Below are 27,145 nucleotides of genomic sequence, written 5' to 3'. Positions count from 1 at the left end.
TTTGCAAATGTAACCATTATATAAACTTTACAAATACTGATTAATAAATTTTGTTGAATGAGTTGCTGAACAATATATTTTATATATAAAAATAGTGATTTTGAATCAAGTGAAATTAATGAATACATTGGTAACAAAATAATTTCATATTTAAATTTGGAAGTTTAAACATTTGCACATCACAAGAGTGAGGCCATGCTTCTATTGTCTATATACACATATAATTTGGAATTATTTAATTGGTCTCTTACATATCTAACTAATTTTAAATAAGTAAATGTCTACATATGTCTAGTATTTCCAAAGTTGATGCCACTCTGTGTAGCACCTTTGTTTGAGCCATATTGTAGTGAAATAACACCTTGACCAGCACGCATTTGCTCCTCGCTGAAGTTGCGCACATTCTTATCAGCTTCTTTTGGTCCAATTGATGGTTTACCATAATTTCCAGCCTAAAGAAAAAGTAATCCATTAATTTATTGATACATTTTTACATTGAAATATTGATGTTGTTTTAATGAAGCCATGTATATTAATGAATTTTATAATTCAATTGTATTACCTTTCGCCCTAATGATTGTAGGCAAATGACAACAGAGTTAAGATTTTGTCTTTCCCACAGATCAACCGTTTGGAAAGTTTCTTGCGCAGGAACGCCCATAGCTTTAGCCGCTTCCAAGAAAGCATTTATATTCTCCATGCATTTAAAAGCCATTTTGCTCTCATTGACTTTCTTTACAGAACCAGCTTGCAGAGAGTTCACTAATCTGAAAATAAATTATCAATATAAACACAATATAATGGTGATGATATGATGAAAGGTAACATATCACATTCTATAATATTTTACATTATTGGAATGAAGAAATAATTAAATACTAAATGTTCTTTATATAATGATGGACTATTTACACAAGAATGATTGTGTACAGCAATCTGAATTTATAGAACAATCTTTTGTTATGACAAATTCTTCTAATACTTTATAGGTTCAAAAAGACTTGAAAGCTCAAGCTAACAAATAATTTTGTTATTTAATCTTTTTTTTAATTCGACGGTTGGGCTGCAAAAATATTACAAATATATATATATATAATATATATATATATATATATATATATATATATATATATATCTAATTAAAACTGGATGTAAGTGGCATTTTGTCTTGAGGCAAGTAAAATGAATTTTCCAATAATCCACATAATCAATCAAGATTGAGATTTAGCTATTTGGCTAAAATTTTTAACTGTTTATTTCTGTCTCACAGGCATGCATACTCTTTTACCAATTTAGGTGTAAAACCATTTAGAATGACTTAAAAATATAGAATAAGCAAATTGGATGTTTTGAGAAAACAGACTTCTTCAGGATATTAAATCGAATAATAAAGTTCGATTGATAGGTATGAAACTTAACTATAATTAATGTATTTTATGTAAAAAAATATTTACTTGCACAACAGTGTGCCGTCCTTCAATACTTCGTAAAAATTGTCCATATCGCCGCTAACATTTTCGGGCTCTCCAGTAATGGTTTTGACCCATTCCAAGCATTCTTGTGCAAGTTCATCGCTGTATTTGCTATTTATCTGGAAAAAAGAAAAAAAATCGTTAATTGAATAATTAATAAATAGATATTGAATAATTGATTAGTGAATAATTGATTATTGAATAATTTTGCCATTCAAGACAGTGCAACATTCAGTTTTGTTAATTCAAATTGGGCGCCTTCATTGTCTGGGTCTTCTTCGCCGCTATTAATGTTTTGGGGAATGTAAACAAAGAATGAAAACAACCTTATTACGCAATTAATAAAATATATTGTTAAATGTTGCCGTTCTAGAGTAAAATTTACTGCAAACCTACATGAAACAAAACATTCTCAGTACATGAAGAAGAGCAATTCAATTGCTTCAACAAGGGTAAGATTTAATTTGATGAATCTTGATGATGATTTAAGAATGGCATATGATTTGTGCAATTTCTATATGAATTGATCCGTCTATGGAACGAAGTCTTAATTTTAAGAGGCAAATTTTTGATGCGACTACTAGGTATCGGTTTGAATTGGCGCGAGAATGTTACGAAGTTCTTCAAATCTTCAAGACTTAGTCTGAGCATAATTAGTCAAAATATTCAAAAACTACAATTAAAAATGATTTCTCATACTAATTTTTCTTTATCTCATCGCCTTCGAACCCCATATAACCCCATTTAAATAACCATCCTGTGTTCGCCGATTTTGTCTTCGCGGCATTTTTAGGACTACCCGCGAATTCAATTTCTACTTTACCGTGAAGTGCGTTCGCCGCGCGGTTGGTCAATCAATCGCTATTCGCTGTTCGCCCGCACGGTCGTGATCAATGGTGATTTTGCTTAATGAGTAATTTGTTAAAACAAAGCTTATATTTTCTTAAAACATATCGTAATTAATCTCAAGTTATACGTTGTGCAGTGGATAATATCAGATATCCAAAACAACACTCCCGAGTGCAAATAAAAGGGTTTGAAACTTCCTAACCTAGAATCAAGCGGGCGGCTTCTCGCCGACATTGGTGAGTAGACATGCAAATATTAAATAAAGATATTAAATATCTATTATACCTTAGCCATGGCTAAATGATGTGCTCGTACAAAGTATTTGAGTAATACTGATACATTTTGAGGATTAACATTTTATCGAAGGTGATACCGATATTTATTATCTATCTCTTTTGATTACATCATAGCTTGATTTTACCAAATGTTTATATCGTTTTATTCCTGGAATAATCTTGATATGGCGTTGGTGTATATTATTGTATTATCTTACATTAGATAATTCATTAATAACACCTAATAGCGGTTAACGCCCGGCTAACGTTCTATCTATATAGCATGACAGTGCTATTATATTGAATATATAAATTAATAATATATAATATATTGATATTATATATTTTATATGTGTATTAATATATTTGATATAATTTATCATATTAAATAATTTATTAATGACACCCTACAGCGGTTAACGCCCGGGTGTCATTAATTGCGTTCTATCGGTATGATCATAAAGCATGGCGGTGGTATTATATTAAATATATAAATTAATATTATATCATTTATTAATATTATATATAATATATAAATGTATTATTGTTTTTGATATAAATAATTTATTATATTAAATAATTTAATAATGACACCCGGCAGCGGTTAACGCCCGGGTTACGTTCTGTCAATGTGTCATAAAGCATGGCGGGCTATTATATTTAATATAAATTAATATTATATAGTATTAATATTATATATAATATAATATATTAATATCATATATAATATATTAATATATTTAATATAAATAATTTATTATATTAAGTAATTTATTAATGACACCCCACAGCGGTTAACGCCCTGGTGTCATTAATTGCGTTCTATCAGTGCGATCATAAAACATGGCGGTTCTATTATATTAAATTTATAAATTAATATTATATATATATATATATATAATATATGCATTATTATATTTGATATAAATAATTTATTATATTGAATAATTTATTAATGACACCCATGAGCGGTTACCGCCCTGTTACGTTCTGTCAATGTGTCATGGCGGTGATATATTGAATATATAAATTAATATTATATATTTTTAATATTATATGTAATATAACATGTTAATATTATATATAATACGTTAATATATTTAATATAAATAATTTATTATATTGAATAATTTATTAATGACACCCCACAGCGGTTAACGCCCGGGTGTCATTAATTGCGTGATCATAAAACATGGCGGTTCTATTATATTAAATATATAAATTAATATTATATATTATATTATTATATATAGTATATATATTAATATATTTGATTTTTTATTTATTTATTTATATATTATTTTCATATCTCAGTCAGACAGGGGTGTCTGGTATGAGAGATTATGAAACAATTTTCATATTTTATATATACATATCATTTGTCTACTTCATATAATTAAAATATTTTTAAGTATCTATATAAATAATTTAATATATTAAATATTTTATTGATGACACCCCTGCTTAACGCGCGTGTTAGGTTCTATCATTGTGATCGTAGAACGAGACAGCGCTATTATATTAAAAAAATAAATTAATATTATATATATTTATATTAGAGCGGGTCGATTTGTATGGTTCAAAGAAAGTCGCATAGGCACACATGATTTTCGGATACAAGGGATCAAAATAATATACTTTGCTGAAGAAACCGTAATTCTAAAATGAATTCTGATGTCCCATGCATTGACCCAAAAATAAGGGTTAAAATTTGAAAAATTTCATTTGACCCAATCACAGTGTCCCAATCGCGTCCAAATGTATGACCGACCCCCTACTAACTTTGGATCCACCCATGCCCGTCGTTTACCCACTGAGACCCCTCCCTGAGAGGTTTTCCAGAATTTAATCCTAATCTTAGGGTCAATGCACGGGACATCAGAATTCATTTTGGAAGTATTGTTTCTTGAGAAAAGTATCTTATTTTGATCCTTAGAATCCGAAAATCATATGTGCCTAAAAGAAATAGTCGAAATAAAAATCAATAAATAATTGAACAACTTATTCTGTATGTTTTGGCATTGTATGTGTATCATCATTCACTATATTTAACAAAATCAAACCAGAAAAAAAACACAAACATATATATATATATATATATATATATATATATATATATATATAAAAATGTATTAAAAAACATTATTTCAAAGAAATTTGGCATTTTTATTTTTGCTAGTCATGTTAGCAACTACATAATTTTCTTGTTTAATTTTTCTTTAAATATATTATTTTCTTCATTTGCTTCTTTGAAACTATGTTTTTTATATGTATATATATTATGTTTGTGTGTTTTTTTCTGGTATAATTTTGTTAAATGATGATACGCATACGTTGTCGAAACGTACAGAATAAATAGTTAAATTATTTATTGTTTTTTATTTCTGACTATTTGTCTGTAAATTGTCAGGAAAGTTTCTCTGAAATTTACAATTTCAGGGAAGCACAGTGAGAGATTTTCCATTCCTTGAAATTTTCAGTGTCAGGGAAGAATAGTGAGAGATTTTCCATTGCCATTTCACAACGCAGTACCCGAAACGGGCTATTTTCAATTGGAAGCATATTTTTGATCTATAATTTCAAGTAAAAATGGACATCGCTACCGTACGATATCAGGTTATCTAAAGATTCGTACTCACGACCCCGTCCTCATGAGTTCGTGAGCTTAACCATTACACCATGGAACACCCAATATATATATATATATATATATATATATATATATATACTATCTTCCTATTATATCTTATACTATCCAATTTTCTTTACAACTGACTTTTTCATTATTCTTCATCTTCTAACCTTGCTTCTTCTTCTAACTTCTAATTCTATTCTATCTCAAATCAAAAATTTAAATTCTACTTAATTTCAATCCAACAAATCAATTGACAATTCTTTGTCAGTACCAGGATTCGAACCGAGTATCTCCTGACGTTTAAATCGGGCATGCTACTGACTGAGCTATATGAAGCATTTGAATTGATCTTCTTCAATGGGCTGGGAATGTTTAGTTTCATATCGGTTTGAATCAAATTTTACTATAGAACAGAATAGCCACATTTATTAATATATTTTATTCATTGAGTAATAAAAAATGTTGTTTTTATTCTGTTTCTTTATATTCCCAAAAACACCAATAGCGGAGAAGAAAGCAAAGAAGGCGGCTCATGTTAATTTTTTTTTTTTTGATATTGTATTAGATATATTAGAAGCGAAAGAGGGGATATTCTAGCTTGGTATAAAACAGAGGATTTTTGACACAATCATTCTATTTCTACAACCTGCACTGTGGAGTAAATACTAATACTAATCGTAATATAGTTATGTAAACATTATTATCAGAAAAATATACTTTAATTCGGTAATATCATTGTACCGAAACCATAATAGATCATGGATGAGCAACCCGTGATCTTCATGCGGTCCTTCAAAATTTTTCTGCAGCCTGTCAAGCATTTTTTAAGTAGAATTTTATTTATTTCATCAACATTTTTCCATGACAAAACAATTAGAATTTGTTGCATTGTTTAAGAATTGTTTACTTATTTAATATAGTATTTTTGCATTGTAATGTTTATTAGTATATTTCAAGCTTTGTGAATTAAGTGTGGCGCACCGTAAAATTTTAAAAATTAAATGCGGCCCGTGAGTTAAAAAAGGTTGCTCATTCTTGGAATAAATCAATGCAGCGATAAGATAGTGTTCTCTTTGCAAAATTTACTGTTAGTTGTTCTCCAAGTAATTTTTACTCTTTTTGAAGTAAAACTTCTTTAGGCGCGATATGGGTGTAAAAATTTCTCTAGGCGCGACACGGGTGTAAATCCGTACAAATGCAACGAAAACGCCAACGTGAAGTTGAACACTACGACGCAGGTAGGCGCTGATGTCGCGAGTCGCGATCCACTCTCGTCATGTCATGCGTAAGTCGAACGCTAAACCCTATATGAACTTGCATTAATTGAATCACGTTTTTTTACAAAAGAAGAGGTTGCTGTATTATGTCCTCATGGAATAAGACTTTTCTTAGAGAATAAATGTGTCATGGAATATAATAAATTTATATTGAATCTCGTTGAAGACAAAATAATACGGATATTTATGTAGGTTGCCATGCGACAGATCAACAATCATACATTCGTCAGCAGTTTCACAAAAATCGGTTATTGATACCGGGGGTTTGCCGTATGAAATAATTTTAGTTCTGAATAAATTTTACATAATAACAACTAATATTGATGTAAGTGATGGCTTAGCTAATGGTTGTGTAGGAAAATTAGTGTACATAGAACGTGGCAATAATGATGAACTTCTACGTTTATGGTTTGAATTTCCTGGTAAGATAGGTAACAAAATTAGGAAGAAAGCTGCACATCATATTCAAACTCTTAATATCAGTAGGACAGCTGTGCCGATTCTCAGGAGATCTTCATCTATTCCAATGAATAGAAATAAAATCATATTTGCCAAAAGAAATCATTTTCCTTTAGTGTCTGCTTGTGCACTCACAATACACAAATCACAAGGTGGTACTTTTGATAAAATTGTATATGAATACAATAAAACACATAATCAGCAGCTTCTATATGTTGCATTATCACGAGTTACCAGCATTAATGGATTGTTCATCATTTCTAAAACAACGACAAAAAATTTTATCATGGAAGAAAACGGCCAGCAGGATTAATGGACTTAAAAACTAAATTCCAAAGACTTTCAACTTGTAGATTAATAACACAAGAAGAAAAATTGAGTGAGATAATAAGTTTGAACGACATTTCATTGTTTTCCTTTAACTGCCAAAGTTTACGAGCTCATTTGCCTGATCTGCAAGATAAAGTGCTACAACGTTGTACGTTTTTGTTATTTTCGGAAACTTGGATTAATAATGAAGAACGAATTGATATTCAGAACTATTACTGCGTTACTCAATACAAACGATCAAACTCAAGAGTAGGTGGTGTAGCTGTCTAATGTCTATCATTCATGTTCAGATACTGTTCATAATGCCACTCCTATGCAGTTTCTTGCGCCAACAATATTACTGGATATTCCTAATGAAATTACACAAGTAGGTGATATTGCAGTTGTCCGCTGTGTGAACACACAGAATCAAACATTGATTATAGTCATCCTTTAAATTTCTCCCAATAAAAACATATCAAATATTATTGAATTTCTTCATCAGCAGTTACTTCATTTTTCTAATGAGGGTGCAAAACTTTTAAACACTAATCACAACGAGATACCATTAATTCTTGCTGGAGATTTCAATGTCAATTTTCGTTCAGAAGAATCTCAACCATTAATTGATTTTTTAAATAATAAATTTAATTTAACAATGAATAATTCTCCATTTGATTCAACCACAAGATATGGCACGGCTATTGATGCAGTTTTCTCCAGAAATGTACATAGTTTACAAAGCAAAATTTATGTCTCTCATTTTAGTTATCACAAACCTATTATATCATATATGAAATATGATAGCAATTAATCTATCGCTGTTGTTTTAAACTGTGTTATTGATGTTATGTGATTATTAATAAATGATTTTTAAAATTCAAATATGATATTTTTTTATTTTTATCTTAATTGCCTACTCATACAATATTAAAAGTTTTACTTCAATCGCGTGTGATCCTTACGCGCACTCTTTTTTTTTTATTATATCTTTTATATTGTTTTTTATTAATTTTTTTTTCTAAAAACTATAAAACGACCGAGCAATTTTTATAACGCAAAATTTTTATTAACAAAAACAGAGACATGTAAAAAACGATATATTACATTTTTCTGTGGAATGATAAAAAACTGTCACGGTTCTAATTAATTAAAACGAAACTGGAATTAATCTTCTCTGCGTTTTGGAAATTATTTTAAATTTTACTGTACTTAGTTCTTATTACATATGATGTTCTTCAATGTCCACAAATTCACATAAAACAAATTGCACAATATCAAGTTTACAGCAGGTACGTTTTCGTCAGAATGCGGCACCGAGTTGCTGGTAGATTGTTTTTGAATCAGTGCCCACCGGTAAGGGTTAAATATAAAAGTAGTCCTTTATTAGGCCCAAATATAATATTATTACACCTAGTAAATATGTCGGACTTTTCAAACATTAAACGCTTTTATCAAATTAGCATCGTATTGGTTCTAAGATAAGATAAAGTGTTATCGCACTTTAAATTATTATTTTTAATTCTGCTCGATATGGGATAATACTTTTCCTTGAGATTTACAGGTAGATACAGCATTTGCATTATGTTGTAATATCATATTATTAATAATTATATATTTACACAATATACTTTCAATAATTTTTCATCAGAGGATTTTTGCAAGAAGTGCATTTAATAAAGCATTTGCGAAATGAGCAAGGGTATGGCAAATATAGGGTATTTATATGTGTTAATTATGATTCCTGTAAAAAATTCCACGGGGTACAAGTTTGTATGCTATTCACATCAAGTATACAAATTGACTGTCGAGGTTGTCAGAAAATATAATCTGACAATAAAAGTTGACTAAAATTAACTTGAACTTGAGCAATAACTCATAATTTATTTGTCTAATTATTTAAATTCCTTGATTATCAAATATATTTTCAACTATCTTAATTGGGTACATTAGTACCATATAGGATAAAACAGGTTACTATTAGGGGACGCCCATTAATCACGTGATTGTTTTTCATGGATATTTGGTACCCCCAACCCTACCTCCCCCTCTCCTTTAAAACCTTCACGTGATTAATGGACGCTCCTTATGGGCCAATTCTCCTTTAAATTAGAAATGTTAAAGCAATGCTATGTTGCGGACCTTTCTTCATATAAATTGGTAGTAAAAACTGTCCAGAAGCTATGTATTTGCTGTGCGTTTTACATATAAAACCTAACTTCACGTATGTGTTGTCGATGGCACATCAAACAGATGCACTTATGATAAAATTGTTATTTAACGTTTGTGCGTTTTTTAGGTTAGGTTTTATATTTTAAACACTGCATTGTAAATTCAAAGCATTTTGACAGTTTTTACTACCAATTTATATGAAGAAAGATCCGCAAAATAGCATTGCCATTGCAATTTATATGGAGAAAACATACCGTTGCCCTAACTACGAAGATAGAACCGTAACATTGTTGCCATGCTAACAATACTATGTTACATTTCTATTTTATCGGATATAGAATTAGTTTGGATCATTTTGCCTATTATTGGCTATTCAATAAGCTATGATTTGTATTAAACATTCAATTAGTACTCAGTTTATCGACATCAGCCGAAACCTCGAGGTAATGAGATAGCGAATCGTTCATTGTTTGTGCAATAATCGAGGACAATAAATCTGGAACTAAATAAAAGGAGCTTACACGCCGTTGTGCAATCGTCAAAAGTACTTGAACGCGCGGAGTCATTTAGCATTTAGTCATTGTACATTGTTAATATCGGGCCAACGAACAATTCCATACATGTAAACTGAGAACGAAAAGCGATATTACGTCATATTTATTTATGTTTGTACATCAACTGATATTATCTCAGAATCGTAACTTTTTACAGCATGCGATAATTGACAGTGTTGTAAATATTCATGGAACGCACGACGGACGGAGGGAAATGAACAGATTGATCGTCGATTTTTTAAGTAAACTCATGGAAAACTTTTCGATATTAATTGGAAACACAATTTTATTTATTATGACACGCACAACAAAATTTACTCATACACTTCTATATTAAGCCAATTTGGACATACAGACCTAGGACAACTATGGAGATCAGCCTTCAAATCAAACGTGATAACAATTCAAAGATGCCAAAGTATGAACCGAATCGATCAATACATAAATATGAACACAATAAGCTATGTAATACGAACATATTCAGGCAATTACAAAAGTCGCCTCGAGGATCATCCAAATTCACCTGCCAGAGAACTACGCCACAACAATACTGGGGCAAGATTGAAAGAGAAATTTATGCTACACATATGTCAATTTTTTAAAATCTCTGAATTGAGATTTCGTTTTTTTTTATTGTACAGTTTCACTTGTGTATATTAGGACTGATGTAAAAATTACTATATAATAAATAAAAAAAAACATAATTCTTATTACTATTATTTTTACTTTTATTTAATAACTTCTCGAATGAGAAGATAATGTTTTCTTCAGAGATTTTCTGGAGTTGCTAGTTTCTTTATATTCCAGGTCATTCCAGAAGTTGGTTTCATAGATGTTTTCTCAAAAACGACTGCACCGATTACAATTTTATATTCTATGTGATTTATCAAAAAGCTAGGAATCCATTTGATAAAACTCGTTAAAGACCAGCGCTGATTAGTTGTACGAGACGATCGGCAGAGTCGTCTCTTTGGTACTAGCTGAATTTTTTTCGTCAATATTTTTGTAAAAATCCTGAACCGATTTTGAAAGTTTAAAAACACTTAGAAAGATACCAGTTGGTAATCGTGCTGATTAGTAAAGCCGTTTTACTAATCATGTTAGATTTTATTAAACTAACATGATGGTAGAGTTTGTGATCTAAACGTCCTAAAATATCATAGCCCTACGATTTATTCATTTATTTATTTTTCTTACAAATGATTTTATAAAAATCAAGTGTTCTTCAATTTCTTGACAAGAGCCTGAAATAATATCTATTAGCCTTAGATCAAATTATTACAGACATGCTGTGAAGTGTTATTTTCTTTACATGGACTGCAAGTCGAGCGTAAAATAAGTTCTCAAACATAGAAGGGACTGTAACGTCACTTACTGAGCGAACGTTGCCGACAATCGCGGATCTCCCGATTGATTAATTGTCACATGTATTATTTTAATAATATAATTGCAATTGTGGTGACTGATAATTTTGTAAGAAATGATATTAATAAAATATTTATCATAATAGCTAATTTAATTTGAATATTATCTGTGATAGTTATTATATCATTGAAATATAACTATCACAGATAATATTTGAATTAAATTAACTATCATGATAAATATTAATATTAATATCATTTCTTACAAAATTATCAGTCATCACCATTGCCATTAAAATAAAACATGTGACATTTGACATTGGACCAATCGGGAGAGTCCGCGATTGTCGGCAACGTTCCCTCAACAAGTGACGTCACAGTACCTTCTATGTTTGAGCACTATATACAACGGAAAACATATGAGGACTATCCATGTAGTGTAATGTCTATCGTATCAATGCTGGTTGTCCAAAGCGTGGATTTGAACTCAAGACTTTGTGATTGCAAAGCCGGGCGCTTACAACAGTGTCACGAACACCCCACAAATTGTTGATATGAAATAATCATAAACATTGCCATGTGGATTGGCATCTCATTATATTTGTGGTTAATTGCTATTGGTTTATTTACCATATTATTTTTAATATCATTTTCGAGTTCTTGGTTATAGTGAAATTTTTAACTTGCAAGTAGTATGTATTAGTATTTTGTGTAGAATTGAGTAGTTAGCCTAGTAGGTCAGATTCAGATAACTTGATATATCGTTCTTGATTATTTCTAGGTTGATATTCAATTGTATTTAGGATTGAAATTGGTGGCTAAAATTTGCCTTAATTGAGCAGCATAACTGCATGTCAAGTTTATTGTTAAATTTTGGACAGCGCATATTCAGTGAAATACATCTTAAGTGAAACAACCATCATTTAAGAATTATAAAGAGGCGAAAATTGATTGATTTTACTGCACGAAAATCAAAGGATTAATTGGTAATGTTTATTTATTTATTTTTTATTTATATTTATTTATTTACTAATTTTTATTTATTTACCTATTTTTATTTATTTATGATTTTATCCACTTCTAATATATATTTAAGTACTTGTCAAAGTACTCTAAAGAGCACATCAAATTTCACATTAAATTAACCTAGCTGTAGTTCTAAAGAAATAGACTGATGGGAATAATGTCATATATCAATTATCGAAATTATTAATTTACATTTCACCGAATGGGTTTCAACTAAATATTTATACATTGCGATATAAGAATTGCGTATTGTTAATAATTTATTTATTGTTTATTGTTGTAATTGCTAAACAAGATTCTGAACACAGTCTTGTATGTAATCGCTTTCAAACATTTTATCAACATAAACAATTGTTTTATAGTTCAATATCAATTAAAACAAATACTTATTATATTTAAAATATTATTACCGTATCAATTAGTCAAAATAAATCTGCATTTCATGAGATTATCTTAAGTTATTTAAAGCGTAACAATTTACATATCGTAGATCGTCCTAAAATTCAATATAACACATGATTGCAAAGAGCAAAAGTTATTGTCATCACACTTTTCTGGATTAGTGCTTAGAGCTATGGGCGTCCAATCAAAACTTCCATATTTGATATAGCCTGATATCAAGTATTGGCATTGGTTTTCACTTCGGAAATATACTTAGCATCTAATTATAATAAATTCATCAAAAACAGACATGGCAACCGTTGGGTTGCCTTATAAAAACATTTTATTAAGAAGTCATCACAGCAAGTTTATAAAATATAAAAAAGAGAAATTTGTGGTATTCTGAGAGTGAGTGAATAACTTTATGTTCACTAGACCGCGACAAATGCATTATGTAATTTGAATTTTTTATAGTTAATTGTAACTTCAATAATAATACTGTTAATTATTATTTTTCTATAATATAAAATAATTAAGCATCGGGATATTTTCACTTGGAAACCATTGTTATCTATATTTTCAAGTGAGGTTTTCTGTCTAAAGCGGGTATCGAACCTGGAACTTTTGAATGGAAGCCCATAGCTCTAAGCCACGGACAAGCTTCTTTATCAATTGACGATTTTTGTAATAATTTTTTATCTGAGGTCCTTTTGAGCTAAGACTGAAGATTTAATAAAAAAGGATCGCGCGTGGAGACTGTTAAATAATAGTAAGGGGTAGACACAAACAAATTTACATTTACATTTTTAGATGATTTGCCACATTTTTAGACTACCTGAAACCAGACTGTATAGAACTTTCTCAAACTGACTAGAAAATTTTTAGGTTATTCATAACATTTTCGGACCATCCTGAATATTTTCAAACTATCTAGAACATATACTAGACTGCACAGATCATTCTAGACTATCTAAAATACATTTTCAGATTATCCAGAACATTCTGAGACTATCTAAAATATATTCAGACTATTTGCAAACTATCGAGAACATTCTTAGACTATGTAGAACATTTTCAGACTATCCAGATCATTTTTAGACTGTTTAAAACATTATCAGACTATCTAGAACATTTTTATACTATCCAGAATATTTCCATACTATCTAGAACATTTGTAGACTATGCAGAATTATTATTAGACAATCCAGAGCATTTTTAGACTATCCAGAACATTTTCAGACCATCCATAATATTCTCAAACTTTCTAGTACACCTTGAGACTTTTTGAGATTCTTCAGAACATTTTCAGACTATCCAGAACATTTTTATACTATCCAAAATATTTGCATACTATCCAGAACATTTTCAGACTATCCAGAACATTTACAGACTATCGAGAATATTTTTAGACTATCCAGAACATTTTCAGACTATCCAGAACATTTTCAGACTATCCAGAATATTTTCAGACTATCCAGAATATTTTCAGACTATCCAGAACATTTTTAGACTATCCAGAACATTTTTAGACTATCCAGAACATTTTTAGACTATCCAGAATGTTTTTAGACTATCCAGAATATTTTTAGACTATCTAGAATATTTTTAGACTATCCAGAATATTTTTAGACTATCCAGAATATTTTTAGACTATCCAGAATATTTTCAGACTATCCAGAATATTTTCAGACTATCCAGAACATTTTTAGACTATCCAGAATATTGTTAGACTATCCAGAATATTTTTAGACTATCTAGAATATTTTTAGACTATCCAGAATATTTTTAGACTATCCAGAATATTTTCAGACCATCCATAATATTCTCAAACTTTCTAGTACACCTTGAGACTTTTTGAGATTCTTCAGAACATTTTCAGACTATCCAGAACATTTTTAGACTATCCAGAACATTTTTAGACTATCCAGAACATTTTTAGACTATCCAGAATGTTTTTAGACTATCCAGAATATTTTTAGACTATCTAGAATATTTTTAGACTATCCAGAATATTTTTAGACTATCCAGAATATTTTCAGACTATCCAGAATATTTTCAGACTATCCAGAACATTTTTAGACTATCCAGAATATTGTTAGACTATCCAGAATATTTTTAGACTATCTAGAATATTTTTAGACTATCCAGAATATTTTTAGACTATCCAGAATATTTTTAGACTATCCAGAATATTTTTAGACTATCCAGAATATTTTTAGACTATCCAGAATATTTTTAGACTATCCAGAATATTTTTAGACTAGCCAGAATATTTTTAGACTATCCAGAATATTTTTAGACTATCCAGAATATTTTTAGACTATCCAGAATATTTTTAGACTATCCAGAATATTTTTAGACTATCCAGAATGTTTTTAGACTATCCAGAATATTTTTAGACTATCCAGAATATTTTTAGACTATCCAGGATATTTTTAGACTATCCAGAATATTTTTAGACTATCCAGAATATTTTTAGACTATCCAGAATATTTTTAGACTATCCAAAATATTTTTAGACTATCCAAAATATTTTTAGACTATCCAGAATATTTTTAGACTATCCAGAATATTTTTAGACTATCCAGAATATTTTTAGACTATCCAGAATATTTTTAGACTATCCAGAATATTTTTAGACTATCCAGAATATTTTTAGACTATCCAGAATATTTTTAGACTATCCAGAATATTTTTAGACTATCCAGAATATTTTTAGACTATCCAGAATATTTTTAGACTATCCAGAATATTTTTAGACTATCCAGAATATTTTTAGACTATCCAGAATATTTTTAGACTATCCAGAATATTTTTAGACTATCCAGAATATTTTTAGACTATCCAGAATATTTTTAGACTATCCAGAATATTTTTAGACTATCCAGAATATTTTTAGACTATCCAGAATATTTTTAGACTATCCAGAATATTTTTAGACTATCCAGAATATTTTTAGACTATCCAGAATATTTTTAGACTATCCAGAATATTTTTAGACTATCCAGAATATTTTTAGACCATCCAGAATATTTTTAGACCATCCAGAATATTTTTAGACCATCCAGAATATTTTTAGACCATCCAGAATATTTTTAGACCATCCAGAATATTTTTAGACCGTCCAGAATATTTTTAGACCATCCAGAATATTTTTAGACCATCCAGAATATTTTTAGACTATCCAGAATATTTTTAGACTATCCAGAATATTTTTAGACTATCCAGAATATTTTTAGATTATCCAGAATATTTTTAGACTATCCAGAATATTTTTAGACTATCCAGAATATTTTTAGACTATCCAGAATATTTTTAGACTATCCAGAATATTTTTAGACTATCCAGAACATTTTAGACTATCCAGAACATTTTTAGACTATCCAGAACATTTTTAGACTTTCCAGAACCTTTTAGACTATTCAGAACATTTTTAGACTATACAGAACATTTTTAGACTATCCAGAACATTTCTAGACTATCCAGAACATTTCTAGACTATCCAGAATATTTTTAGACTATCCAGAATATTTTTAGACTATCCAGAATATTTTTAGACTATCCAGAATATTTTTAGACTATCCAGAATATTTTTAGACTATCCAGAATATTTTTAGACTATCCAGATCATTTTTAGACTATCCAGAACATTTTTAGACTATCCAGAACATTTTTAGACTTTCCAGAACATTTTAGACTATTCAGAACATTTTTAGACTATCCAGAACATTTTTAGACTATCCAGAACATTTCTAGACTATCCAGAACATTTCTAGACTATCCAGAACATTTCTAGACTATCCAGAACATTTCTAGACTATCCAGAACAATTTTAGTCTATTCAGAACATTTTTAGACTATCCAGAACATTTTTAGACTATCCAGAACATTTTTCGACTACCCAGAACATTTCTAGACTATCCGGAGCATTTTTAGACTATCCAGAACATTTTTAGACTATCTAGAACATTTTTAGACTATCCAGAACATTTTTAGACTATCCAAAACATTTCTAGACTATCCAGAACATTTCTAGACTATCCGGAACATTTCTAGACTATCCAGAACATTTCTAGACTATCCAGAACATTTTTAGACTATCCAGAACATTTTCAGACTATCTAGTCCACCTTGAGACTATCTAGAACTTTTGAGATTCTTTAGAACATTTTTATACTATCCAAAATATTTGCATACTATCCAAAATATTTTCAAACCATCCAGAATATTTTCAGACTATCTGGTACACATGACTATATAGAACATTTTTAGGCTATTTAGAACATTTTCAGACTATCCAGAAAGTTCTCAGACTTTCTAGAACATTTTCAGACTATCTGCAACATTTTCGGACAATTATCGGGTGGTCACTTCCATACTCCTTCCATGCTAGCGTTAAATGTTCAACTTAACCTTTTGAAGTTTTATTTTAATAAATGATACACTTTCAATCTCTGTTGTCTCTATGATAGCGTTTGGTGAAACCTTTTGCAGGTCGAATTAGAATTATGACTTAAAAAAAACGCATTTTCTGTATCCAAAAAAGTCCTTGTCTTGTCCTTGATCCCTGTTAAAAATGTCCATTATTCTTATGTGGGAAAGTGAATCGTCCGTCTGGTCTGTTCGCGGTGTGGAAGTGTCTAGCGAAGCGAGTCGGAACAAAATGCATTTTAGCAAAATGCAACTGTATTACTGTAATGGCATGAGAACGAAAGAGAAATTAACGATTGTAAATAATGCAATAAAAAACATCTGTGCAAATAGGTTATCAGTGGAAGCGACCGTTATCCAACTGATAAGACTGACTGCATTCCGGACAGCACGACTCCGACACTTGCGGACCCCATACAATGTGACACATTTTGTTTGTTTGCTCCGCGAAATTTATATATATATATATATATATATATATATATATATATATATATATAGAGTGGTCCTTAAAATAGTCATTTTCGAATTTCCTTGCTCCCAGGGGCTCAAATGGTTCCAAATTGATAAAAAACAATTCTTAAAATTTCAGCTCTTAATATTAACGTTTAGATAGAGCGCAATTCAATCAAAGTTTTGTATGGAAATAGCATGGAAAAATTTTCAAAAATTTTAAAAATGTTTTTTTAGATGTAATTTAGCGAGTGAATAAATGAATTAAACTCATTTATTTGTCGCTAAGAGTTATACCTAAAACATTCTTTTTAAATTTTCAAAATTTTTTCCATGCTCTTTCCATACGAAGTTTGATTGAATTGCGCTCTATCTAAACGTTAATATTAAGAGCTAAAACTTTCAGAGAATTGTTTTTTATTTGGAACCATTTGAGCCCCTGGGAGCAAGGAAATTCGAAAATGATCATTTTAAGGACCACCCTCATGTGTATATATATATACGAGGTCTGTTCAAAAAGTTTTCGTAATTTTCGTTTTTTCAAAAAAATATTTATTTATTCGTCTACATTAATGTGGTTCCCTTCAAAGTAGTCCCCCCAGATATAATACACTTATGCCAGCGTTTTTTCCAATTTTCGAAGCACCCTTGATATTCACTTTTTGATATGTCCTTGAGCACTCTCGGCGATTTTCTTCAATCGAGGAAAACCGCCGTCCTTTCATGGGTCTCTTCAACTTTGGGAATAGGAAAAAGTCACACGGAGCCATATCTGGTGAATTTTTGCACTTTGCAACACTTTATTTCATTTTTTACGCAAAATTTAATACAAATTCTTTGACTTTTTCAATTCTTCCATTGTAAAAATCGCCGAGCTCAGAAAAACACGTCGAACCTTAGCGACTACCACAGACAAAGTAAACAGTGAATATAGCTGAAAATTTCATCATACTTTAGGGGCATGTATACCAACACAATAAAAAATTTTGACAATCAGACACTCCAGACCCGCGAAATTTAATTATTAGTAATTCCGGGTACTTTTTGAACAGACCATGTATATATATATATATATATATATATATATATATTATTTTTGCATAATGTTGAATTTGATGGTGCTATAATATATATTAGGTTGGTTTAAAGATCAGGATTTATATCAATAAAAAATTGTATGAATGTTTTTTTAAAAATTCATTTGAAATCCATACGTTTTGGCTAACATCCTAGGCTTCATTCTGTGGAATATACTGTCAACCATAACAATTGAACTAAAAAAAAATTAACATTTTAAGAATAATAATAATAATAATAATAAACTAATTTAAAAACTTATAATTTGGTATCTCTTATATTACAATTAATGAAAACACTATGCTGCATAGCATTTTAAATAATTGTTCTTTGAATTCGTTATTCAATTTTGTACTTTGTGTAGTTTTACTCTAATTATTAAAAATTATAAATTGGTAATGTATAATTTTATAACGGATTATTTCCCAACGTTCTGGCACAAATTACGCCCAAAGTTAATTACGAATTATAAGAAATATTCGATGTACATGTGAACTAGCGCAAATAACTGCATATTTTAAACTTGATTAAAATACACTTAAGATATAATTAATAATGCCTTGCAGAAAACTACGTGAAATTCATTTGCAGATTTTTATATTTTTCGTTTATTCTAATCATATGCTACTATTTCATAAACAAGAAATGGGAATATAGGTCGAAATGGCTCCATGCAGCCTCACAGCTGTTTCTAGAGAGCTCTATCGATTTTCCATCTTCTATATAATACACAGTTACAAGTTTACTTACGTCATAGCGTAGTGCATCAGTTTAAGGGTAGGAAAACCAGAAGTTGTTTATTTAACATTTTCGTTTACAAATTTCTTTATAAAAATATTTATTCAAGCAAATAACTATATATTTCGCATATTTATTAATTGTGCATATAAAAGAAATTTTGCGTATTTATTAGGGTAGGGTGGGGTACAAAGGTCCAATTTGACTTTGAACTTTGAACAATTATATTGTGAACCAAAGCATTTACATAACAACAAATAATACATATCAAATAAACAAGTATCTGACTATGTTCAGTAAAACTCCCAACTAATTCATCATTGTAAAAATGTGTTTTTTGCAATTTTTCAAAAATTTGTCACCTGGTCCTTTTTACCCCATAGGCGGGGTGAAATGGGACAGCCAGGAGGCAAACAGATCCAATGTTTAATTTTTAATTTTAAAGGAATTTTACGAAATAATAGCTGCATTATTTAACCGACGCAATATATAAATTTCTTGGGTACATTTTTTACAGAGATACACTGTATATAACTTAGATCTGGTATTTCGTCAGAAACATTCATCAGCAAAGCTGGAATAACTATTTAATTTATCTCTTGTATTTTTTTATTTACTATTTTTTATTGTTTACACCTTTGCCAGGGCAAAGTTCAGCCGGTCCTTTTTACCCCACTCACGTGTAAGCTTTTATAGAGGTTATTTAAAATAAACGGTCAAATCTAACTTATAAAACAATCAAATAACGTATACTTAAAAATTACATTAGGGTCTCGTAATCTAAACAACAGTGCTCACACCCAAAAACATTAACAACGGAAAAAATAGTTTTATTATTTATTTTCAAACAATGCCATTTTTTCCCGATAGCGACCTTCTAAGAATCAAGGCTAGTTATACCCTTCTATATTTATATTATATTTTGCCCTCTACTATCAAATTGTTGTTAAAAAATTCTCAACATTACTTGATTTTGAGTTTTGAATTCACCCTACCATACTACATTTTGAAGAAAATTTATTCAAAATGTCGTTGAAGGATCTTTCATAACTATTTATTTTATAACAAGAGTGTAATAAACAAAAGAAATGACCTCAGTTTGTTGTGCGAAACCAATATCTGCTATCTGGATAGTATTTACATATTTCTTATAAAGCAATAAAAATGTGCAAATAACTCAGAATTAATTTCACATATGTTAAAATCTTGGTAATTTTTTTTTTCTAAAAATCCTCTCTTCTATTGCTAATCCTCTCGTCTCCTGCTATTTCAGAGTTAACACATGTATTATTACATTGTTACTCCTTTTAGAAACTTAGTAAAATTATGAAACATTGTTATAGGTACAAAAAACTCAATGTTTATATTATATAGTCAAAAACTCATACCATGGGTTATTGTTTTTTCTATTCTTCACACAAGGTTGAGCAAGTTGTAAGTCCGCCAAATAACTTTTTTTTTGAAAATGCAATAAAAAAAAACTACTGAATATTTTCTCAAATTTCTTTTTTTATTTGAAAGTACAATCCTTCCGGTTAATAATGGCTTCAACTCCTGAACCAATTGGACTTTGTATGGCGTCATGCCAAGGTCTTTATGCAAAATTCGTCTCAATGATGTCTCCGAAATGTCCAATTGCTGAGAACGATGGTAAATTGATGTCGATGGCGCTTCACGCACACTGTTTTTGGCTTTTCACACGTTGGTTTATCGATGAGGATGCCAGTTTCTTTCACTTTTTTTCACAAGATAACGAAGATACGGAGCTGACGGTGCTTCTTTTCTTCCAAAATCCGTTCGCAATCTCCAATATTACCATGACTTTCAAAGTAATGTCGCAATATTTCCCAGCGTTGTTCAAGCGTATACACAACCATATTGGTTCAGCGGAAGGATAAAACAAATTATCTGTCAAATCAGACATGAGCTAAGTGTTACCATTCACGAAATAAGCACTAGTTGAAAAAAAAAGTTAGATTGCCGACCCTATACATCTAAGCTCCTAAATTTTATTTTTAGTTTGCACAGAATGAAGGTTAAGATTATAGCCGAAACGTATGGATTTTAAAATAATTTTTCAAAGAAATTCATATTTTTTATATATGTTATACCTGATTATATACATATATATTATTTTTCGAATTGAAAATAACTTTATTTCTTCGTCCAGTTATAGATGGAGGCCAATACTAATACCAATGAAACTCAAGTTTCATATTATTTAAATCAAATGGTGAATATGTCGGAAGTGTTTGGTTTTTTAACAGAGGCGGCGACAATATTCGCCAGATTGGCGGAAACGCCATATCTGTCACCAGATCTGGCTCGTCAGTTTCAACGCTTAGCGTTTGAATTTCGAGCAATGTCGACTGATTCAAGAATATTTAGTGTGAAATTTGAACTATCGATCGCGTGCGGTGTAACTCCCCGATCAGCATCAGGCATAGTTGACCAGATGGTCAAGGTCTCGAATGTTTTGGCGACACTGTCAGAAGCAACGATCCTATTGAGCAACACGGTGCGAGCATCGGCTCATATGCAAAGAACATCGCAAATGCCGGCCCTGTATCAAACAATATCGGCGATATCTGCCGATCTGCACAGAGATTCACTACATTTAATTGAATGGTATCAAAACACCCAAATGTGAGGAAATGGATTCATAATATTATCTCGTAGTTTAGACATATCTTAACAGGAAACATTACACAAATTGATTTCTACATAAATGTTGTTAACTGTATTTTGAATTGTTCTTTAATAGATCATAATAAAAAATTTATAAAGAATTTTATTTCATGAGCATCTTTCGGCAGATTTTTTGCAGGGTATGATTTGTACTTATGCTTGTGAGCTGATAGGAATAATTGAATTGCTTTAGAAGAGTTTTTGATTCAATAACATTTAAAATAGTGTGAGGCACAAAGGTCCAATTTGACTTTCAGTAACTATACTGTCTAAAGTAAATTAACTACTGATGACTTACATGAGAAGAGAAAATATAGAGATCTGAAAGCCGAAGCGCAGGATCAGGAAGCATGGAAGCAAAAGTTAAGAAAGGAAAATGCATACAGGTGTATATATAAAAAGGAGTGTATTAGTGGTAAAAAGATGATAATTAGAATAATAAACTAGTGGGGTGGGTGGCATCGTGCCTTAAGGCAAATTGCTGGAACTTCCCGTACCGTAACGAAATGTTCGAGGAATACTGAATGTTTTCAAATAGATTATTATAAATATTGTAACATTGTCTAATATTTATAAGAATTATATAAACTGAATTGCAAAGTTGAAATTATTTGTTTCAACAAAAAACTAAAAAAAAAAAAAAAAAAAATCGAACAAAATTTTTTTTTCCAAAATCAATTATTTTGTTAAGACAAGCAGAAAGTTTTTTGAATCATTCAAATCGGACGCTTAGTTCTCTCAAAAACTGCCATTTTTTACATATTTAGCTCCGTATCTTCGAAATGGCTGGGCCTGCCTTTGCCAAAAACTAATAAACACTTCTCCCAATCAATACTAATTGAATGTTTTTTAGATCATTCAAATCGGATACTCCGTTCTCTCAAAATTCGATTTCTATTTTCCGCACTCTTTGCTCCGTATCTCCGAAACGGCTGGACCTGCCTTTGTCAAAAACTAATCAGCTCTTTTCCCTATCAATAGGAATCGAATGTTTTTTGAACCATTCAAATCGGTTGATCCGTGCGCTCTAAAACGTGACTGGAAATTTGTATCCACACATACATACACACACACACACACACATACACACACACACACACACACACACATCCATTTTTTCTGAGGTATGCCAAAATGTTCAGAAACCTTCAAAACGTCGAGAAATGTAAAAATTTTCAATTCCGATTTTCGGCCCATTACAATAACTTACCCTACGGGAAGTTAACAAGCGAGGAAAAGAAATCATTAATTTGTGATGGTCTCACACTGGATGCACTTGCCTTCGGGCAGACTACTGTTCATTATTATTATTATTATGATAACACATAACATGTATCAAACAAAGGAGTATCGAATTATGTTTCACTAAAATTCCCAATAAGATTTTTTACTAATTTTCCAAAATTTGTCATCTGTCCCTTTCTGGACAGCTAGGGGGAAAACAGATCCAACGTGTTTCTTTCTTAATTTTGAAGGAATTTTACGAAAATATAGATGCAAGATTTAACCAATGTGAAATACAAATTTCATGGGACTTTTTACAAAGATATTACAAGAAATATTCTCCAGCAGATGTCGATTAACAATTGATTTTATTTTTTGTAAAATTGCTTTTTAACTTAATTTACTGTTTTATTTACTATTTTTTATTGTTCAATCCTTTGCCAATGTAAAGGTTTAGTTTTTCCTTTTTACCCCAGCCACATGTAAGCTTCTATAAAGGTTATATAAAAAAGCCGTTGAATCTAACTTAAAAATACCAATACATCTTACAAAACAATTATAACGCATACCTAAAAATTATAAACAGTAAAAAAAAACACCATTTGTAAATCTCCTTGACTAGTTTCACGTATGGTCCAAACTAAAATAAATAAATTCAATTTGTTTATAAATTCGTTTAACATTTTTGAAAATATATAATTACAGTTTGTTTATAAATTCTTACATGAATTTAAAAAAAATCTTGATGGTCTATTTTGTAAAATGAATGATTGTTTTTTTTATAAATTTTTAGACATATTTGAAAAAATCGTTCTTTTGTGTATGAATTATTATCTATATTAATTTATCAACGTTCTGTAATTTGAAAATTTATTTACTTAATTTTGTTATTTAAATATATTGGAAAGAAAATATTATTCTTTGTTAACCGAATAATACAAAATATTGATTTTAATATCAAATGATGAATATGTCTATAACTTTTCTTTTTTTATCTAATTTCATTTACTGTATTTAATTAAGAAAACTTTAAGACGGTTTAAAGTTGAAATTTCAAAAATGATTGATACTATTATTAAAATAAATAAATTTTATTGAGATCAAAGGAAATAAAAAAAATATTTATGAAGAACTAGAAGTAAAATTAATATTACATTGAACCTATTAGTTTAAAACAAATGGTTTGATGTAAAATTATGGAATTATATAGCACGAACATCATTTGTAAAACATCCGATACTGTTTAGTTTAGTATGTTAATGTATTCTATTCCATATTTTAATGTGATATATACCTGTCATATATCTCATATAATTTTATGAGTATTTTAGAGCTTTCACGTCTTTTTATACGTTATTTTGAGATAAATTAGGTGAACGACATCGTAAAGATTTTTTCCAAAACTGTAACAGAGAATGGAATTTAAGAACAGAATGGCTCTATAAACAATTTATTTAAATTCAATTCAAATGTCGAACTATTCGGGATATGGAAGTATTTTGAGCCATAATGAGGACGTAATAATCATGTTCGTGATTTTAAAAAATATTTCAACCCATAAATATTTCAATGCATATGTACTACATGCAGTATGTAGAAAATAGTATATCTTAATTTTTTTTGATAAAGTATTGTATTGCGCTAATATTGAATAATATAGGAGAGCTAGGGACTATTTGTAACAGGGGTAGCTAGTTTTTCAAGAGGATCCTAATGATACTAAAATATTTTTAAGTCTCTGTTGAACATGTAAATTGTCCTACATAGCTACTGCCCCGCAGGCCTACACAATATACAGAACTGCGTAGGTCCGTCATTTTTATCATCTAATATAAAATTGTGCTATCATGAAATTTCCGTTTGCTTTATTATTGTCGACTAATTATAAATTTATTTATCTTATTTTGTTTCAAAATCATTAAACTTTGATAGTGATTAATTGTGAACAAATAATGAACATTAGTTATAGATTTATTTCAATTGAATTGGTTACAACAAGCCCATAACTCCCTTATATGTATCAGCAAACTGCACCAAAAACGGATAAAATCACTTTTCTGAAAGAAAGCATTGCCCATCAAAATGTAAAATCTCAAACTTCATACAACGCCTCATTGTGTCCTAATATATCGTATTGATTTTCTTTCACCTAAATTGTATACTTAAGATAAAATTAATTACTAATGTATCCATAAAACTTCCCAAATGACTATATATCGACGTGAATATATCACGATATGAAATTTAATCTGCATAAAAAAGTCATTAATACAACTAAATTGGCCGCATGGGTTATTATCGGAATAATAACCGATGCGCTGGCCTGTTTAAAATAATTAACAAATTTTGGCAGAGAACGGTTTATAAATTACAATAACGAAAAAAGCCGTTGGCACAAACTTGGAAATGAATGCTAAACTGTGTTTCCAGTTTAATTAGATTACAAGCCGGCGATTAATTTATTCAAATTAATAAAAAAATGGATACATTTGGAAAATTCTTTTAAATTCTTTTCACCTATAGACCAGGTGACAATTTTTGAAAAAGAGCAAAAATACACATTTCTACAATTAGCTGGGAGTTTTACTGAACATAGTCAGATAGTTGTTTGTTTGATTTTCACAATATAATTGCTCAAAGTCAAATTGGAGCTTTGTGCCCCGCCCTACACTATATTATTTATTTAGTCTATATTGATTTGAACCTGATTAAATTTATTTATATTTTCTTTATTATTATTTTTGTTTTTATTTTAACTTATACAGTTTACAAAAACAATAAGCAGATACTGCTAATAAGATAAATGAATGCAATATTGACTATAAAATATTAAATATATATTGACTGACTATAAAATATTGACTATATCTAATAGGAATATGATGATTACTAATTATAAGATAAACACAATAAAAATAAAAAAAAATATAATAAATAAATGAATAAAAGATAACTAGTTGAGGTGTGTAGATAGTTCTTTTTAATCTAGTGAGGTGGGTTTTTAAATACACTCTTCTGGATATTTTCTACATTATTATTGAGACATTTTAATATTGTATAATATTATTTTTTATGATACGCTTAATTTCTGAAAAATATTTCAATTATTATTTTTCTCTATAGCAAATTTCAGTTCAAAACTTAGGCACTTTTGATCACAACGTCCTAATTAATCTTTGAATTTATTTTATGAATGAATTCCTGTTTACAAATTACCATTCACATGCTTACTATTGCAAATTATATTTACTATTTCATACTAATTTTACACTCATTTAAATAAAATCTTTTTATACGTTGACTAGATATAAATATCAAATAAATGTATAATTAATACAAAGATAAGAGTGGTTGACCAAAGGGTTGCCCCAGCTTATAGAAACACGTCGTTCTAATTGCTGTTCAAATAGAATAAAAATACATTGATATTTTTTGAATTAAGTTAGCTGGTAAGGGTAAATTATCTTATGCTGTCAATATTTAACTTGTATTATCAATTAAAGTTTGGTATCTTTCAGATAAATATTTTTGCACACAAAATTTTCTTCATTTTTCTTCTATTTTATAGATATGTAAACACATTGTTGGTATGAACTAGAAAGTTCATATGAACAACTAAAAAATAAATCTAGAAAGATTCATTTTTTAGTTGTTCATACCACGGTTTTTTCAATATACTTATATCTTTAAAATGCATATAAATGAATTTCTTCTTCTGCAGCACTTTTTTTTAACATGATCATCATGTTTTCACATTATAT

At 29.5% G+C, this 27,145-nt stretch overlaps 2 protein-coding genes across 2 annotated transcripts; one reads left to right on the top strand and one right to left on the bottom strand.

Annotated features, from left to right (window-relative positions):
• Window positions 1–67: 67 nt before the first annotated feature.
• LOC113378419 (myophilin-like) lies at window positions 68–2,727 on the bottom strand. Its single transcript, XM_026618946.1, has 4 exons — window positions 2,607–2,727; window positions 1,455–1,591; window positions 563–767; window positions 68–452 (listed from the first exon to the last, which is right to left on the bottom strand). The coding sequence occupies exons 1-4, from the start codon at window positions 2,613–2,615 to the stop codon at window positions 282–284; spliced, it is 522 nt and encodes a 173-aa protein (XP_026474731.1). The 5' UTR covers window positions 2,616–2,727; the 3' UTR covers window positions 68–281.
• On the top strand, window positions 2,437–22,122 carry LOC113374757. Its single transcript, XM_026614728.1, has 3 exons — window positions 2,437–2,557; window positions 12,148–12,352; window positions 21,643–22,122. The coding sequence occupies exon 3, from the start codon at window positions 21,649–21,651 to the stop codon at window positions 22,120–22,122; it is 474 nt and encodes a 157-aa protein (XP_026470513.1). The 5' UTR covers window positions 2,437–2,557; window positions 12,148–12,352; window positions 21,643–21,648.
• Window positions 22,123–27,145: the final 5,023 nt, after the last annotated feature.

This window comes from Ctenocephalides felis, unplaced genomic scaffold (genome assembly GCF_003426905.1).
Source record: "Ctenocephalides felis isolate EL2017-DRISC unplaced genomic scaffold, ASM342690v1 CF-g0.4_SCAFFOLD_01886, whole genome shotgun sequence".
In the NCBI taxonomy this organism is placed as follows: domain Eukaryota; kingdom Metazoa; phylum Arthropoda; class Insecta; order Siphonaptera; family Pulicidae; genus Ctenocephalides; species Ctenocephalides felis.
Note: the sequence above shows the minus strand (reverse complement) of the source record. Positions and strands in the feature narration are given on the sequence as shown.

What these genes read in the sequence shown, in the direction of transcription:
- LOC113378419 (XM_026618946.1), bottom strand. An exon ending in GACGGCACACTGTTGTGCAA is followed by an intron (nt 768 to 1,454) that starts GTAAATATTTTT and finishes ATTTATTTTCAG; the next exon opens with ATTAGTGAACTCTCTGCAAG. An exon ending in TACAATCATTAGGGCGAAAG is followed by an intron (nt 453 to 562) that starts GTAATACAATTG and finishes CTTTTTCTTTAG; the next exon opens with GCTGGAAATTATGGTAAACC.
- LOC113374757 (XM_026614728.1), top strand. Translation starts at nt 21,649, where the DNA reads ATGGAGGCCAATACTAATACCAATGAAACTCAAGTTTCATATTATTTA.